We start from the raw sequence: 20,086 nt of genomic DNA, 5'->3' as shown, positions 1-20,086 counted from the left end.
GACATTGTTGTGGGGTGGTTTCAGAACAACCTATGAGCATCATCCTCCCACATCCTGTTCAAATTCAGTACAGAAAGACGAAGTAAAGGGCACAACTTTCAAATTGCACATTTGGAAAATACATCTCACAGATTGCACATTTCAGGTTGAGGCTTGGGAGTCAAATTAAGAAGAAAAATAATGTCTGCATTTCCTACTGGAATGGATCTGTTTCTGGAAAGAAAAAGTGCAGCAAATGTTTTAAAGATACAAATCTTCAATTTATTGTTTCGGGTGGTGTTCAATAATAATTTTCTTAGACTGCATTGAACATTTCCTCACTCACAGGAGCTTATACAGCTAAACAACACAGTTTATTCAGTGTGAAGGGTATAGTACCGTTCAACAAGGACAGCATTCAGGCCATTATTCCCATGCCAGCTCTTTCAAAAAGTGATCCTAATAGTCTGGCTCACTTGCTCCTTCTTCCCAGACCCACAGAGATTTCCCTCTTCAAGTAGTTATTCAATTCCTTTTGATAATTATAAATGCAAAAACATTCAAGGGTTGAGGGTTGACCGTGTAATAATTTTTAACACACTCTTCTGTACCAAATCAAAACTCGGACATAATGATCAATGAGCTCACTAAATTGCACAAAATATATGGATAGTTAGGATTCAACTTTTATTGATTTATGAGTAGTTGATTTTGAACAATAGCTTGCATTTTTATAGCTTCTTAAATGCTGTAAAACATCACAAGAGACTTGGCAGGGGAAAGGCTCAAAAAGTTGATATCAAGCCACATACTAGGACCATTGATCAAAGAGGTAGATCATAAAGTGTGCCTTTAAGGAGAACAGTGAATTGGAGAATGGGAGAGAAAATCAGCGTTGCGAATGTCCAGCCACCAGTGATAGAGTGATAAATATTGAGGATGCAAAAGAAGTTAGCTTTGAAGAATTGCAGAGATCTTAGAGTGTTGTGGATGAGATTACAGAGAGGGGTTGGAAGGGGGGGTTTTGAAAATAAAGCTAAAAGATTTAAAATAAACCTTAAAATTATCTTGGCAGTTGTAATTTGACAACAAAGCTGTACTTGTGCACTTTTATTTCAAGCATTTCACTCTGTCTTGTTTTATTTGTCCCTGCCACTGACCCGAGACCACTTCATTGACAGCCACACCCAGTCCACCGCACCCCACCACTGGTTATCAGAGCTCTTCATCTTGAGCAATTTGCACAAGGGACTGCACACCACAATCACCACTTTTAAAGTATTTTCCATCTATTATTTACCAATCTCTCTCCTTAACAGCCTTCACCACTGATACATTAGCTTATCTGCTTGATGATGTTTTGACCATGACGTAATAAATCAATTGTCAGAAGACAATAGGAACAGGAGGAGACCTTTAACATCTCCCCCCGCCCCCCCTCCACCAAGCCTGTTCTGCCTTTCAGCTAGATCGTGTCATGTCCCATCGTACCTCTTCTGACTTTAAATAAGATATGTTAACAAATGTTATCACCAAGAAAAATAAAATATATGAATTTTTTCATTGAAAAATATCGAAGATTTGTGGGTTCTGAGGAAAACTGTACTCCTCAAGATTGAAAGTAGTGAAGTTGCTCATTTTAATACGGCAAAAAGGTTTTCTTGTGGATCACTTCAGTTCAGCTGCTGCTTCAAAACATAGTTAAAAATCACACAACACCAGATTATAGCCCAACAGGTTTATTTGGAACCACTAGCTTTCAGAGCACTGCTCCTTCATCAGGTGATTGTGGAGAATAAGATTGTAAGACACAGAATTTACAGTGTGATGTAACTGAAATCACATATTGAAAAAGACCTGGATTGTTTGTTAAGTCTCTCATCTTTTAGAATGACCATGTTGGTTTCAGTTCAATTCTTCAAGTGAATTACATTTTACTTTGCTCAAAAACTGCATGAATCCATGTAAGATTCTATAAATCAATTTTTTAGATTAGAATCAGTCTGACCATTGTGGCACAGACACCCTCACAGGGAGCTAACACCTTCAATACCTTATCTGGGCCGACATGACACCAATTGTTAAAGTTCACTTGAGAATGTAACTTTTAAAAAAAGTTTTACGATTTACATATGAAAGAACTGAAACCAACATGTTCTTGTAAAAGATGAGAGATTGAGTTACTTGCTGGGCAATTTCAGAGGGTAGTTAAGAACAGACCAGGTGAGGGAGACAGATTTCCTCTCTTAACAGCATTGGTGAGTCAATAGGCTCTTACAGCAGTCGATGGTAGATGCATGGACATCATTACTGGGACTAGTTTCAATTCTCAAAGTTATTAATTGGATTCAAATTCCTGTATGAGATTTGATCCTATATAAAACATTAACCTGGAACTCTATATTGCTAATTCAGTGACAAATAGTGGATGGGGACACAGTTACAACATTTACAAGATACTTCTGTAAGTACATGGGTAGGAAAGGTTTGGGCCAGGGACAGCTAGGTGGGACTAGTTTAGTTTGGGATTAATTTCGGCATGGACTGGTTGGACTGAGGGGTCAGTTTCTGTGTTGTATGACTCTATAACTCTATGACATTACTGCTACAGTGCCATCTCCAACTCACAGGATATTCCCCAGTATCCAATCTTCAAATCAGGACACTTGGCAATATTGCATCCCAGTCACTGCCTGATATCCAATCCAAGAGAAATGGTACTTCTTTGTCTCTTCTGCTTTTGCCTATCACTTTCTCACTGCTTTTGTCTTCTGTTCCTGTCATTGTCTGTGTCTCCCTTTCATTGTTTTCACTTCCCCCACTCTCACCTTCTCCCTGATTTCATCTTGCTCTATCTCTGACCCTGCTGTTTATCACTCTTTTTTTCCATTTTCCCCCTGTTGCTTTCTCTCTCATTCTCTTTACTCTTTCCTTCTCCGTTATCCTGGGCCATTTCCCCATGTGAGGAGCAGTACTGGGGTAATGGACAGAAAGAGGATGAAAATCTACTCCTGGTCACACCAAGCGGCACAAAATCAAGGGGTGATTGTGGTGACAACAATGCACTCAGTTTGTAACAAGCATGTTTTTCACATTTTAAATTAGCATAACTGAAAAACATCTGAATTTTTCTTTTACAGAAAATCATTTGTGTTCATTAGGAGTGGGATATCCAAGGGCGAAGTTCAATTGTTCTACTGGAGACCGTCTGACATTGAACTGTACTGTCGTGTATTGTAAAGATATCAAATTGATTGCACACTGGTGTAAAATTCATTCAAATAGCTGTCAGCCAATCAATAAAATAACAAAATACCAGTTAACGGATACCAGTGCTACAGAGCAACAAATGCTTGTAGTTTACACAATCTCTTCCATCAACTTGACTGACAATGGCACCTACCGATGTCAAGCTTATCAAAATAATATAACAGCAAAGGGAAACACCATCAGTGTGAATGTGTTTGGTAAGTGTTGATACTTGTGTGACTAAGAATACTTTTCAACTGAAACACTTTTCCTTTGCATTTAAGGAAAATAATTTAATTGCATTTTCCATGTTGCCTGAAAATTCAATGAAGCGGAACCCGAGGAATTGAAAGGTTGCCAGTTCAGCTGAGCCCATAACCTCAGCAACACCAAACAAAACAGCTCATCCTTGTTACCTCCAGACTCAATTATTCCAATGCATTCCTGACTGGTCTTCTATTGTCCACTGTCTGTAAACTGGAACCCATCCAAAACTCTCCCCCTCCACACCAGAGGCTGTTTACCCCTCAACTCCTGTGCTTGCTGAGCCATGTTGGCTCCCGGTCCAGCATTTCCCATTGTTCTTTTCAAAGCTCTGCATGGTCTCACTGACATTACTCCAGTCCTATATTGCTCCAATATCTACGTATGCCTCAAATATGGCCTTTCCTGCACACCTCCCCCAAAATTGCATTGCAGAACTATTGGTGCCTCTGTGACCCCTTCTTAAATCTTTCTGACCCTTTATGCTCTCTTTCCTCCAAGCAAATTTTGAGAAGGTTTGTAGCTCAGATTGAGGTTCTGGATGTAGGTTTGCTCGCTGAGCTGGCCAGTATAAAATCAGTATTAGTCATTTACAAAATACCTTGCAAGAACTGTAAGAACTGTGAGAAACAAAAACTACATTGGACAAACATGCAGAAAACTAGCCACCAGGATACATAAACATCAACAAGCCACAAAAACAACATGACCCTCTCTGACTAGTATCCTTTCATACAGATAAGGAAGGACACCACTTTGACTGGGACAACATATCCATCCTAGGACAAGCCAAATAGAGACATGCATGAGAATTCCTAGAAGCATGGCATTCCAACCAGAAATCTATCAATAAACACATCAAGTTAGACCCCAACTACCTGAGAAAAAGAACCGGAAATGACATCACCACAGGAAATGACATCACCAACCCAAAGAAACCCAAACATATAATTAGCAAGCAAAAATTATTAGCAGTGCTTTGCCCAGAGGCCCACTGAAGATGATACCTAGTAGGGTGATGAAACATCTGGAAATAAACTTTCCAGCTCAGCGAGCAAACCTACATCTCTTTCCTCCTTTTAGGCATTTTTTAAAACATGCCTCTCTGACCAAACTTTAACCATATTTCTCTTGATATCCCCTAATGTGTTTAGTATAATTTCTTCCTTTCCAACTTGCACTCCTCTAAAGCACTTTGAGACATCTCATAAGCTGAAGATGCTATATCTCATTACTATATCTCTATACCTCAATATAACCTTGGTTTAAACATAGACAAAAGAGTTGAATTCTAGGGTCAGGTTCAAGTGATTGCCCTTGACATCAAGGCTGCATTTGACTGCGTGTGGCACCTAGCCGTCCTACCAGAACTGGAATCAGTGGCAATCAGTGGACATGTTTATTGCCTGGCACCTTTGTGGTGTGAAGGTTACATGACACTTAACAGTCCAAGTCTGGGTGTTTGTCTTGATCTTGCTGCATTTGCACATGGACTCAGGAGATGTGAATGGTGCTGAACATTATACCATCATCAGGAAACATCCCCACTTCTGACCTTATGATGGAGGGAAGATCATTGATGAAGCAGCTAAATATGGTTGCATCTATGACACTACCCTGGAAAACTTCTGGAGGGATGTCCTGTTTGAGATGGTTGACTTCCACCAATGACAACCATCTTCTTTTGTGTCTAGTGTGAGTCGGATTGGCAGAGAGTCCCTGATTCCCTCTGATTCCAGTTCTGGTAGGACGGCTAGATGCCACACCCAGTCAAATGCAGCCTTGATGTCAAGGGCAATCACTTGAACGTGACCCCAGAATTCAACTCTTTTGTCTATGTTTAAACCAAGGTTATATTGAGGTATAGAGATATAGTAATGAGATATAGCATCTTCAGCTTATGAGATGTCTCAAAGTGCTTTAGAGGAGTGCAAGTTGGAAAGGAAGAAATTATACTAAACACATTAGGGGATATCAAGAAAGAATCTAACCATCATTCCTTGACATTCAATTGCATTGCATTACCATCACTAAATCTTCCACTTTCAATATCCTTGGAGTTACCATTGACCAAAACCTGATTAAAGAGGCATCTCTACCTTCCCAAACTTAGCAATGCAAGGAGCAAACCAAGTTGCCTCCACCCTTAAGTTTGAGCCAGGCATGTCTTTGTGAGACACACTAGGCTCCTGCTGCTCATCCAGAGCTGTATAGTTCAAAACTCTTTCCTGATATTTTTCCTGAAATGTTCTCTATTTACTACTTGCACTTTGTTCTCTCTTTGCCATTTTTATCTCTCTATCCACTCTCCTCTCTGCACTCTGTTCCTCTCTCTTTCTCTCTCTCTTTGTCTTTCCTTCCCTTTTTCTTGAAATTCTAATTTCCACTTCTGCAATTTTAATCTCTCAATACTCTAACAGTTCACTGTCATCAATTTCCACCTTTGAACTACTGGCTGCCCCTTTTAAAATCTCAGGGTTTGGGGGTTTGAGTAGATTTCCAATCCTGAATGCTGCATTAAACATTTTAACTGTTTGAAAGACAGAACTTTTAATTCCTCAAAACTACCGTCCTTTAATTATACTGGAAATGCACCATCATTGAGCGAGAACATTATTATGTTGGAACAAGTAAAAGGAGAAAGCCTTTTGCAACTTGCTTTTTAAAATGGTTTCAAAGTAACAATTTAGCAACTATAAATAATTCTTTTGTTTCATGTATGGGTCAAATAGCAGTCCCAATTCCCAATTTGTTACAATGAGACTGCGGGTAAAATTCTCATTTTATTACGCTTCCACACAGGATAATGTCTTGGATGAGGAGGGATGAATAAGTTCGCCTTCTTTATTCACCTTCCCCTTTAGTTGGTTGTGGCAAATTTAATTTCCAAAACATCCTCTCTCCTGTGGATTATTTACTCACAGGCTAAAGAATTTATGTTTTAAAAGGAGACAATGTAATCAAGTTTTCTTGATCTGGTAATCCCAACAGTCCCAACAGTCATTGTTTTAGCTCAATGTCCATTTCTAAAGAAAAGAATCACGGGTTGGAATTAAATGTTTGACACGACCGTCAGCAGTCAAATATCATGATCCTTGATCATGAGAGTAAATCATGCCTTCAGGTACAGACCTACTTACAGGACAGCAGTCTGTCAAGTACTGACCCTCAAGCACTGCAGTACATCTCAGTTCTAACCCTCAAACACTGGTGCACTCCCTGAGTACTGAGTCTCCAAAATTGCACTATCCTCTCAGTACTAACTCTCTGCAGTGTAACACATGCTCAGTATTGACCCTCTGACAGTGCAGCTCTCTCTCAGTACTGACCCCATAACAGTGCAGCGCTCCCTCAGTACTGACCCCCTGACAGTGCAGCTCTCCCTCAGTATTGACCCTCTGACAGTGCAGCACTCCCTCAGTATTGATCTTCTGACAATGCCGCACTCCCTCTGTACTGACCCCCTGACAGTGCAGCTCTCCCTCAGTATTGACCCTCTGACAGTGCAGCACTCACTCAGTACTGATCCTCTGACAGTGCAGCACTCCCTCAGTGTTGACCCATTACAGTGCTGCACTCCCTCAGTACTGACCCCCTGACAGTGCAGCACTCCCTCAGTATTGACCCTCTGACAGTGCAGCACTCCCTCAGTGTTGACCCATGACAGTGCTGCACTCCCTCAGTACTGACCCCCTGACAGTGCAGCACTCCCTCAGTATTGACCCTCTGACAGTGCAGCACTTCCTCAGTATTGATCCTTTGACAGTGCAGCACTCCCTCAGTACTGATCCTCTGGTAGTGCAGCACTCCCTCAGTACTGACCCCATGACAGTGCAGCACTGCCTCAGTACTGACTCCCTGACAGTGCAGCACTCCCTCAGTATTGACCCTCTGACAGTGCAGCACTCCCTCAGCACTGACCCTCTGACAGTGCAGCACTCCCTCAGTATTGACCCTCTGACAGTGCAGCACTCCCTCAGCACTGACCCTCTGACAGTGCAGCACTCCCTCAGCACTGACCCTCTGACAGTGCAGCACTCCCTCAGTACTGACCCCTCCCCCACTAATAGTGCAATGCTTCATTACTGAGTCTCCACCACTCCCTTTATTGTTACATCAGAATGCATTCTCCACATGACACTAAGGCAGGTGATATCACAATTAATGCATAATAACCAGCCATATCTACACAATATTAAAGCAACCATGGGTGAAGGTTTAGATTAATTCAGAATCTTGAAGGTTCAGATTGATGTGCAACAGATGTGAAGTTTTAATTCTCATCTGCCAAAGTCATTACGTTGTGTCTATATTCATGTTGTTTACTTTGAACCAAATTCCTGTTACAAAGGTAAGTTGTTTATTTTCATTCAAGATGTGGGAACTACTGGCAAGTTGGCATTTGTTTCCAAGTCCAGTGACACTTTGAGAAGTTGGTGTGCAGACTGTGAGGTGTAATGGCATCCACAGGGCTGTTAGGGAACAAGTTCTAGAGTTTTGACCCAGTGACAGTGTTGGAGTAGTTTGCATTTCCAAGCCAGGATGGTGTGTTATTTGGAGAGAAACGTAGAAGTGGTGGTATTCCCATGTATCTGCTGTCCTTGTCCTTTTTGGTGGTAGAGATTGCAGATTTGGAAGGTGCTGTTTAAGGAGCTTTGGTTAGTTGCTGTCATGTATCTTGTGGATTGTGCACACTACTGCTACTGCGCATTAAGATGCTGGATGGATACTAATGGTACTTTAAAGTAAACTCAGGATCAGCTTTTTAATTTATTGACATCTTTCTTAATTCCTGCTTTGCTCCTGATTAACTCCAAATGTTGCTTGGCTGGGTAAATGTAACATTTGTGAACCTGCTTGGTAGGGTTTGTGCTCAGGAGCTATGAAAAGGTTACATAAGCCCATGTAGAGTTACTGATGATAAATGCAATGAGTGTTATATCTGGCATTTTCAGATATTTGTTTTGAAACTACATTTCTTTGTCTCTCTAGAACCAAAAAAGCAGAATGACACGATCAATGTCACTGGTGAGTCCTAAGCTAAATGTTTTAGTTTACATTGGAAGATGAGTTTTATGCTTTTGGTTTCACTTCTATGTTAATCTGACACACCCTTGGTGTGTTTGTAATAAAAGCAAATTAATTGTTTCTTATTAGCAGCATCTTTTAGCTATTCCGTATTTACTCTGAAACCTCACAAAATTCTCATGAAATGACATATCAGTCAGGTTTCAATGGCTCAAATCTTCCAACAAAGAAGTACTCAATGAGTGGCAGAACACTAGGAATCTCTGAGGGGAACAGGGGGATCTTGGGATACTTGTCCATAAATCCCTGAATGTAGCAGGACAGGTTAATTGGGTGGTTAGGCATACAGGACATTTTATCAATTGTTAAAAATCACACAACACCAGGTTATAGTCTAACACATTTATTTGGGGAACACTCCCAGTCAGGGAACACTTCAGCGGACAGGGACATTCGGCCTCGGATCTTCAGGTGACCATCCCCCAAGCCGGACTTCAGGATACACAATAACGCAGAGAGGCTGAGCAGAGGCTGATGGCCAAGTTCGGTACCCATGGGGATGGCCTCAACCGGGACCTTGGGTTCATGTCGCACTACAGGTGACCCCATTGCACTATACACTCTCTCACACACATGCACACACACACTTACATACTCACACACTCATATAGACCCTCTCTCATACACACGATCTCTCTCATACATGCACACATACAGCCCTCGCACTCGCATCCACACACCATCAGACCCACACACTTTACCAGCATGCACACTCAAAATACACACTCTTTCATGCACACTCAGACTCATGCACATGCACACATGTAAACTCTCTCTCACACATAATGCATGCACACACACATATAAGTCTATGAGATGTATTTGTATTTGCAGATACATTCTAATTTGTTGTAAAGGCACACAACCTGCAGACAGTCAATGCAAGCAGTCAATCCATGTAATATTTTATAAACTCCTACTTTGGAAATAGAACCAGTCTGACTCAAGATACAAACAGACTCTAACCTCACACCTTTAATGCATTGTCTATGCTGAGATGTCACCTGTTTTTATAAAACCTTAAGTTATCTCAATAATCTGACTTAAAAGAAGTTCTGGGGTTTACATATTAATGAACCAAAAACTGCAACCAATTCTCAAGATGAAAGACTTAACAGCAATGTAAGTTTATTCAATATATCATGTCAGTTGCATGACACTGTAATCTTTCACTATAAATTCTATGTCTAATCATCCTCTTCCAAAACTACCTGACAAAGGAACAGCATTCCAAAAGCTAGTGCTTCCAGATAAACCTGTTGGACTGTAACCTGGTTGTGTGTGATTTTTAATGCTGTCCAGTCCAGTTCAACAACGGTTCCTCCACATCATGTTTATCGATTGCGGCATTGATCCTAAGAGCAGGGAGGTTATGTTGGAGCTTATGTTGTACAAAGTTTTGGTCAGGCCAGAGCTGGAGTACCGTGTGCAGTTCTGGTCACCACACTATAGGAAGGATATGCTTGTACAAGAAGGGGGTGCAGAAGAGGTTTACCAGAACGTTGACTGGGATGGAGCATTTCAGTGATGAAGGGAGACTGAATAAACTCTTTTCTTTAGAACAAAGAAGTTTGAGGTTGGGGGGAGCCTGACAGAGACGGAAAAGATCAGGAAGGGTATGGACAGGGAGGATAGCAAGCTGCTGTTCTCCTTAGTTGAAGGGTCAACCAGGAACAGGCATATTTTTAAGGTGAAAAGCGGGAAGTTTTGAGAGGATTTGAGGAAAAATGTTTTCATCCAGAGGGTGGTGAGAATCTGGAATACACTGTCTGGGATGGTAGTCAAGGCAGAATACCTCATAACCTTCAAAAAGTACTTGGATGAGCACTTGAAGTCTCAGAACCTTTAGGTCTAAGGGCCTAGTGTGGGCAGGTGGCACTAGTGCAGACAGGTCAGCACAGACTCAACGGATCGAAGGGCCCCTTCCCTGCTGTATAGCTCTCTATCACTAAGTGGTGAACACTGTCAGATCACATTAGCTCCTGTTTCTTTCCGTAAAAGTGGAGCTCCACATTTCTAGCTAGATCTTCCAATCCTAATTTCTTCAGAAATGCTGAGCACATGTTAGATCAAAGGCCTTCCCTTTGGTGTAGGATCATTTCTGGAGGACAAGCCAAGCTCCCAGCCCGCACATTCTGTTCTCACATTCTGCTCGGTCTTCATTCACTAGGCACTGAGATGTTCTAACAGCTCTTCAGTGTGTCGGTGAATGAATGTGAGTGGGCTAAGCAGGTGAGAGAGGGGTAGGGATGTGAGATAACTGGGTGGAATGGAAAGCTGTGTAGGGGAGGTGGGCAGGTAGAAAGGAAAGGCGTTAGGGTAACAAGTCGGCCAGGGTGGCAAGTAGACTGGTGGAAGGTGTTTGTTGAGTGGGTTGGCGGGATGGTTGAAAGGTTGGGAGGAGTTGTCAAATTTGGGTCTGGTCAGGTTGGATCAGGCAGGGGTTGGCATTGGATGGCCAATGGATGAAGTCTGGATGGATGCGGGGCATCAATTATATAGTTACCCAGGAGTTAGTCATAGTTTTAATTTGTCTAATATTTCCAGTTAATTACTCAGTTAAGTAACTGAGTTGTCATTTTCTTGGAGACTCTCAGGGCTTCCTGGGAAAGTCCCATGACATTGCTGTGTCGGGACTCCTGTGTTGTCCTGACACATATTTCTGATTGTAGATTGAGTCTCCGCTAGCCTAGCGACTGAATGATCTGAGCCACTGATTCTTATTTCAATCAATATTGTCATCCACATTAGACACAGTCTCCATTGTTATTGGCTTGCTGTTCTGTTGCTTAGCAACCTGAGGACACAGTACCAGAAACAGCAGAAATCTCCTTTTTTTGCAACAGGAGCTGTAATAAAAAGGGATGAATGTTGTGCTACAGTTCATACAAAGCTTTGATTAGATCCCAATTGGGTGTAAATATGTACAGTTCTGAGATTGACATCTCAGAAAGAACAATATTGGCAGCAGAAGGAGTTCATCATTGATGGGCCAGAATGATGCTCAGGCTAAAAGATTGCGTTGACTAGGATTATATTCTCTTGAATATAGAAGCTTCAGGGTCATCTAGTAGTTTGGGATTATTAAATGAAATTATTTCCACGGATGAGGGAGAGTCCAGAGCAGGGGCGAAATCATTAAAATTAGAGCCAGGTCATAAGGATTCTGGAACAATTCTGGAACTCTGCCCTCAAAAACCCCCAAACCAAAAGCTGCAGGGGCCATCAATTTGAAAATTTCAAACCTGAGACTGAGAGTTAATTGGGATGGGGCACTAAGGGTTACTGTACCAAGGGAGATGGAGTTAGATCTGACATGATCTAACTGAATAGCCTTGTCCAGTTCCTATTCGCGAACTCCTTTAGAATGTCAAGTTATCAAAGGGAGATGTGGAGAACCTTACCTGTGTTTTAAGGACATCCAATTACTGATTCCAACTTCTGATGCACTAAGCACCACATCAAGACTGATACATTGTACAGTGCACTGTATTGACCATCTATTCACACATTGCATCTCATCTCAATTCTGCAGTATCTATTCTGCTGTTGCTCAATTCCTCTCTTTTTCAATAGCACCAGCAATATCTCAGGGGCAATCTCAGCCGACAGACAACATCCACGGCTGTCGTTTCAAAGAAGAGTTTCTCCTTGAAATCCTGATGAACATTTATCTCTCAACTATATCCCAACACCAATAATCTGGTCATTAACATATCGCTGTTTGTGTGCAAATTGGCTATCACATTTCCAACATTACAATAGCACTTCAAAAGCAGGAGGACTGATGAAGAGCTTATGATCGAAACATCGACTCTTCAGTTCCTCGGATACTGTGCTTTTTCGGCACTTTGAAAGCAGTCAATTGGCTGCAAAACTCGTTGGGATCTGAGGCCATGAAAGGTGCTATATAAATGCAAGACATTCTTTCCTGGCGATCACATTTTAAAATATGACTGGGAGTAGGGACTTGCAAAATATCTCTGCCTAGGTCACACGTGGTCAGCTTGGTATAAATTGTCTATGTTTTGTGTTTACAGTGACCGCCACAAACTCTACAATGAAGGGACACAATCCTCTCGGTACTCCGATTTGGATCTTTTACAGCATTATCGTCATGGGAATTTTTGGCACAGTCCTCTTTCTTGTACTGATCACATATTTCTGCATCAAAAACTTTCATGGTGAGAATACCAGTGCAGTAAATATCATTGCCATTTCCATTTGATAACAATTTCATTTTCAAACACGCTTCCCCTGGCATTGATGCATAACTGGCCTTTCATCATTTCTCTAGATTCTCAAGAAACCAAAGAACCTACTGACAAGTGTGAAAGAAGTGAATGTCATGTAAGTCTGGATTTTTTCAATGTTTCATTTATGTTAGGGAGATAATTTAGAATTGAAAATCGAAGTGAGGTTGCTCTCTTTGAAGGAGCGATGCAATTACTTCCACTCTCCTGCTGTTTCCTCATATCCCCAAACCCTTGGAAATCTCTGTCTTCCTCCAAATCTGGCCTCGAGCTCCTGCCCGTTTTTAACCAGCTGAGGCCTAAACAGTGAGTTATAAACATTTCGAGTTAATCCTTTAAAAGTCTGAATGAAATCACAAGGCTGAAATTTTGACTGAAACTGATTAGGGCAAATAGGCTTCTGTTCCTGAATCATATAATCCCTACAGTGTGGAAACAGGCCATTTGGCCCAACAAGTCCACACCAACCCTCCAAAGGATAACCCACTCAGACCCATTCCTTTGTCCTAATACTCTCCATTTCTCCTACTAATGCAACCAGCCCACATCTCCCTGAACTCTATGGGCAATTTAACACAGCAGATTCACCTAACCTTTGGACTGTGGGAGGAAACCAGAGCACCCGGAGGAAACCCACCCAGACACGGGGAGAATGTGCAAACTCCACACAGACAGTCACCCAAAGCTGGAATTGAACCCAGGTTTCTAGCACTGTGAGGCAGCAGTGTTAACCATTGAGCCACCATGTTGCCCTATAAGATGTCTGGATACAATTTCCTGCTTTAAAAAAGTTGTCTTCCACATACATCTCAACCCCAACTGCAGTCATCTGTTGATGAAACACATCAAACTATCTTAATGCATCGACGGTAAAATATTATAATGTTCTCTTGTTTGTCTCCAACACCAGGCCCCTGCCCCACAACCCAAGGTGTACCCTTCCCCTCCCTCCAACTTCCAGATGCTTCAGCTCACCAAAGAGCTGTGTCCTTGCAGCCAATCCCATTCAACCAGCATCCCGTGTGCTCACTGGCTGGCTCTCCACTGAGAAAAACCTTGATGTTCAAATTCTCATTCCTCAGAACCCTGTAAGGCTTTTTCCCCTCCCTTATTTCTCTCATCTCCAGAGGCAGCACAGGCCTTTAATAAGTGGTGATCTTCCAGGAAAGATTAAACTGGTTTGGGGGGTGGAAGCATTCTCATTAAAAGACAGGAGGCAGTGGTTTGCTTGAGGTCTTTAATGTTATGAAAGGTTTCACTAGGCCATTGTAGAGATGCTTTCACTTGTGGGTGAGGTCAAAGTTAAGAACCAGTCAATATAAAATAGATTTAAAAACCCAAAAAGAAAACTAAACTGCGGTTCAGAAAGAGGCTATTCAGCCCATCAAGTCTGTAGTGACACCCTGAAGAGCATCCCAACTCCCACCCCATCATCCCACATAGGGCTTTTACCCATGGCTAACCTGTACATCCCTGGACACTATGGGCAATTTAGCATGGCCAATCCTCCGAACTTGCACATCTTTGGACTGTGGGAAGAAACCAGACCACCCAGAGGAAACCCACGCAGACATGGAGAGAATGTTCAAACCTCACACAGACAGTCAGCCAAGGCCGGAATTGAACTAGCTCCCTGGCGCGGTGAGACTGTGGTTCTAACAAAGTGGAGTTTCACTTTGATGGAATTGTTAGAACTGAGACAGACTCATCCAAATCTATATTACAAACTGGCTAATGTTTCAAAAAAAGTAAACACAGTCTGAGATCCCATGTACTCACCAAGAGAATGGAGTCATAAGGTTCCAACGTTTGAACAAACAGCAATAAACGTTATTATACAAAGTTAGACCTGTCATATAATCTACCACACATACTAGTTGTACTCTAACATCCAGAATTAACCTGAGGCAAATATGAATAGCAGACACACTGTGGTCAAACACAGTATAGAGTCCATTAAATTGTGAATGTGGACAAGCCATAACCCACAGTTTTCTCAGCAATTCCTCAGGTATTAGTGGCTCACCACATCTCATTAAACATCAGAGATTCCAAATCCTTTTCTTTCAAGGATCTTGCTGCAGTATTCCCTCAAACATCATTGTATCATGAACTGTCTCGATGACTAGTCATGTTCTGATTAACCCTTGCCTTTGCTGAAACTAAGGAGAAAGTGAGGTCTGCAGATGCTGGAGATCAGAGCTGAAAATGTGTTGCTGGAAAAGCGCAGCAGGTCAGGCAGCATCCAGGGAACAGGAGAATCGACGTTTCGGGCATAAGCCCTTCTTCACTTGGATTATTGGAAACCACATTTTAACACATCCTCACAGGCACAAGTTTATGCAAACAAAGAGCTACACAAACCCAATACAGATCCTGGACGTTTTAATTGATTTCAGTGAGCTCTAAACTGGCTCAGTTGCATCAAACAATTACTGCTGGTGGCCTTCAACCCCACTCTCTGCTGTACTCACTCTGAGTGGCAAACAGCTTCTTCTGCGCCCTACAGTCCCCAGGAATTTTCCAGAGCCATAATTTTAACACTTAGCTTCCTACCAATTCTTAGAATTTATGCCTGAGTTCTATCAACAGAATTATCTTTAACTTCTCATTGACTTCCCAACCACACAAGTATAATATATTCTAACCACCTTTTCAGCAGTCCAGCTAAACAATTCTGCTTGTCAGACTCCTTCAATGACCTGTGCATTTTGAACTGCTCAACAAGTCTCTTGGACTTGTTGAATAGTTTATTGACAATTCACAACAAACCCCACTTCTGTATTGATTTGCAACACACATTATATGGAACAAAACATTACGTTTCCATCACAAAATGAGAAATAAGTCAGTGTGAGAATATTAAAGGTTTAGAAGGCTACAAATGACCTTTATCCTAAATCAGTATGCAGATAAGAGTGCTCCCAAGTTAAATTCTTATTCATTATTGCTTAACTATATTGTGAAAACTTATATGTTAAACAAATAATAATACTTATGAAATTTACTTCCAGTTACATCGCTGTAAATCTGAGGCACAGAATTGAGGGAGATTCAGCACAATGCATCTATCAGGTCTTTGATAATAGTGGTTAGCCACTTAGACACGATACTTAGCTGTATTCATATGTTTAGTTGTTCTGATTACGCCTTTGTTGAGACAGCCACAAACAAATCAGACTGATTCACACTGCAGCTGCTGAGGAAGGAGTGGTGAAATCTGAATCAATTTTTCATTAATGGAAGTTATGGAGTGATCTAATAGAAGGCTCACTGACTATGAAGAGTTCTGATAGACAAATTATAATCATTTCCACAGATGATTACAAGAAGGTACAAATTGACCATAATCACAATAAGAATTGAGAAGACCTTTTTATAGAATCCCTACAGTGCAGATAGAGGCCATTCAGCCCATCAAGTTTGTGCTGACTGTCCAAGAAGCAGCCTACCCTATCCCTGTGTTTAACATGGCTAATCCACTAGCTTACACATCCCTGGATACTACAGTGCAATTTAGCATTAGCCAATCCAATTAACCCACACACTTTTGGACTTTAAGAGGAAACTGCTGCACCCAGCAAAAACCCATATAGACACAGAAAGAACATGCAAACTCCACGCAAACAGTCACCTAAGGCTAGAATAAAACCTGGATCCCAGCTCTGAGATAACAGTGCTAACCATTGTGCCACCATGGCATCCAATATACTTTCCATATAGGGTCAGGACAGACACACAAAAATCTCAGCTACGAAACTGAAACAGTCTGGAAAATGGAATCTTTGACTGTATGGGTAGTGAGAAGAGAGTGGTATTTGATGAGCTGGGATATAAAAGGGTATGGGGAGTGAAGGATACAAGGTTTTTTAGGCATCCCTAATTGCCCAGAGGGCACAGAAGATTCAGCCATGTTGCTGTGCATCTGGAATCACATGTAGACCAGACTAGATAAGAATGACATAAAGTGCACAGTGAACCAGATGGGTTTGTACAGCAACTAACATAGCCATCCTGAGGCTAATTTGTTTTTTTCAGGTTGAATTCAAATTCTCCCATCTGCTAAAGTGGGATTTGAACATATGGCCCTAGAACATTAACCTGGGGTCCTGAGTCATAGGGCCAATGACATGACAATGCCACCATCTCCCCAGGGAGTAGTAGGTGAGAATGGAGTGGGATGTTGAAGGGTGGGGGAAATGAGCAGGAGCTGAAAATGTGTTGCTGGAAAAGCGCAGCAGGTCAGGCAGCATCCATGGAACAGGAGAATCGACATTTCGGGCATAAGCCCTTCTTCAGGAATGAGCAGGAGAATTGTACCTCGTATCTCCTATATACATACATACACACACACACCAAAAGGGATGGAACATTATCAGGTTAGAAATGGACACAGATCATTCGCAGTCTATGCCTATATGTATTCCTTTCCTAAATAAAAAATATCGTCTGCTGTTGACCCTTGATTGTGTTGAATGAAATTGTTAGGTTACTTTCGAATTTTGCTTAACTTCCTTCCCCAGGAGCTTTCTGGCTTTTTGTTAAAAGTTTTAGCATAAGTGCTTGGGGAAGTCCATAATATGGTGTGTGCCTGCTCTGAGGGAAATGTATCTATCCACTCCATATTCCATACCATCTCCAGAAGAATGTCAGTCTAAGATTCTGTCTCCCAGGGGTTGAGGTTAAATTGGGTCAACTGAAAATTTCAAAAATGAGATTGATAGGTTCTTGTTAGGTAAGGTGATCAAGGATTACACAGACAATGTGCATAGGTTGAGTTAAAATGCAGAGTCAAAACGTGTGGCACTGGAAAAAGAAGCAGGTCAGGCAGCATCCAAGGAGCAGGAGAGTCAACCTTTTGGGCATAAGCCCTTCTGTTACCCGCCCTCAATCTCTTCATCTCCAACTGCTGCCATGACGTTGACCACCTGAACCTTCCTACCCCTCTTACCCACTCCAACCTCTCACCTTCACAACGCGCAGTCCTCGACTCCCAGGATCTCAGTGAGTTAAAATGCAGACCAACTGATTAAATGATAGAACCAGATTGAGACGCTGAATGGCCTTCCCCTACTCCTAAATTCATGTCTGCCACCTGACAGAAAGAAAGATGGTTTCTAATTGAAAAATCCTCCATATTTTCTGAACTACCTGAGGTTTATGTTTTACCATGGACTTTGAGTACATAGATGTTAGTACTGAAAATTAATATCGAAACTTTTATTACTCTGTTGAAAAGCAAATATTTATTAATCGAAGTTGACAGTTCTCATTACACACTCAGTTTCATTAACCTCTAAAAAAATTATTGCTTCTTTTTCTTCTCATTTTAAGGCTATGACTGAAGCTAATGGCAAATCTACAATCTATGAAAACACAAATGAATGTTCTGAAGGCATTGGCTCTGCATTTCCAAACTCCTTAACTGTTGATAATTGCAATTCTCCTGAAAATCACAGAAATGATGCTGGCTGCTCCAACACTGATTCAAATTGTACAATTATTTATGCTTCATTGAACACGTCCATGTTATGCAGAAAGTCATCTATCACTGCCTCTAATGAAGAAGATACAGAATATGCTGCCATAAATATTAAAAATTAAACAATGTTTCTTTTTTGTAAGAAGGATGACACCAAAGGTGAAGGACAGCTCTTTTCCTGTTATTGTTTTTAAGACTTACGCTGGACCTGGTCATCCTAACTCTCTTTACAGGTGCTTTGCTCCATGTACTATCTTCAAAATAATCTGACTAATTCTGAGATGTTCCGGATTTATAAAGGATGTGCCCCCTTACAATTCACTTAATGAGCCTATTGTCAATGAGCAGTAGCAACCATGAAGAGTGCAAATGTCACCTTACTCTCATTCCAACTAATCCTACCATTCAACCAGAGAAGGACATTTTATTGCACTGGTTTCGGATACTTGACACAAGAGACTTATTTTCAAAGCACAGAATGCTGCTTTCAAAGGAACAATGGCTTGTGTCAAGTGGCTATTTGTATATTTTAAGTTTTTATAACTAAATTAGACAATGAATGGAACTTAACGTGATTTTGATTGTTTTTGTAAAACGTTTGTCACATGAAGAATGATTTACAGATACCTGCGCTAAATTTGGATTTCTTACATAATAATTATTTAACAAATGTGTTTAAAGCAAATATTTTTACTAATTAATATTAAATGCATGAATACTGAAAGAATTTACATTGTGTAAATTAGAGTGAACTAAATGCTAAAATGAAGTTGAATCTATCCTCTCGGGTAAATATAAAAGATTCCAGATCGATAAAGTCAGAAGTCACATATCACCAGGTTATAGTCCAACAGGTTTATCTGAAATATATGGCACCAAAATTGGACATGTAATGGACAGCAAAGAAGATTCCTCAGATTACAACAGGATCTTGATCAGATGGGCCAATGGGCTGAGAAGTAGCAGGTGGAGTTTAATTCAGATAAATGCGAGGTGCTGCATTTTGGGAAAGCAATGGTAAGGTCCTAGGGATTGTTGCTGAACAAAAAGACCTTAGAGTGCAAGTTCATAGCTCCTTGAAAGTGGAGTTGCAGGTAGATAGGATAGTGAAGAAGGCATTTGGTATGCTTTCCTTTATCGGTCAGAGTATTGAGTACAGGGGTTGGGAGTTCAGGTTGCGGCTGTACAGGACATTGGTTAGACCACTGTTGGAATACTGCATGCAGTTCTGGTCTCCTTCTTATCAGAAAGATGTTGTGAAACTTGAAAGGGTTCAGAAAAGATTTACAAGGATGTTGCCAGGGTTGGAGGATTTGAGCTATAGGGAGAGGCTGAATAGGTTGGGGCTGTTTTCCCTGGAGCGTCAGAGGCTGAGGGGTGACCTTACAAATTATGAGGGGCATGGATAGGATAAATAGACAAAGTCTTTTCCCTGGGGTCAGGAGTCCAGAACTAGAGGGCATATGTTTAGGGTTAGAGGGGAAAGATAGAAAGGAGACCTAAGGGGCAGCTTTTTCATGCAGAGGGTGGTACGTGTATGGAATGAGCTGTCAGAAGAAGTGGTGGAGGCTGATACAATTGCAACATTTAAAAGGCATTTGGATGGGTATATGAATTGGAAGGGTTTGGAGGGATATGGGCCAGGTGCTGGCAAGTGGGACTAGATTGGATTGGATATCTGGTCGGCATGGACGGGTTGGACCAAAGGATCTGTGTCCATGCTGTACATCTCTGACTCTATAGCTCTATAAGCTTTCAGACATCTGCTCCT

The 20,086-nt window shown here is 41.4% G+C and overlaps 1 protein-coding gene across 1 annotated transcript in view; it reads left to right on the top strand.

Moving 5' to 3' along the window:
• Positions 1 to 19,195, top strand: part of LOC122550484 (uncharacterized) — a 57,437-nt gene extending 38,242 nt beyond the window's left edge. The window contains exons 2-6 of the mRNA XM_043691264.2: positions 3,120 to 3,446; positions 8,485 to 8,520; positions 12,621 to 12,764; positions 12,878 to 12,930; positions 18,168 to 19,195. Of these exons, the coding sequence (XP_043547199.1) occupies positions 3,120 to 3,446; positions 8,485 to 8,520; positions 12,621 to 12,764; positions 12,878 to 12,930; positions 18,168 to 18,437 (830 nt within the window). The 3' untranslated portion in view covers positions 18,438 to 19,195. The remainder of the gene's footprint in view (positions 1 to 3,119; positions 3,447 to 8,484; positions 8,521 to 12,620; positions 12,765 to 12,877; positions 12,931 to 18,167) is intronic.
• Positions 19,196 to 20,086: the final 891 nt, after the last annotated feature.

This window comes from Chiloscyllium plagiosum, unplaced genomic scaffold, assembly GCF_037043375.1.
Source record: "Chiloscyllium plagiosum isolate Xiang-an unplaced genomic scaffold, Cpla_swu_hap1 HiC_scaffold_6, whole genome shotgun sequence".
NCBI lineage: Eukaryota > Metazoa > Chordata > Chondrichthyes > Orectolobiformes > Hemiscylliidae > Chiloscyllium > Chiloscyllium plagiosum.
The sequence above is the reverse complement of the archived record's forward strand: the minus strand, read 5'-3'. Positions and strand labels throughout refer to the sequence as shown.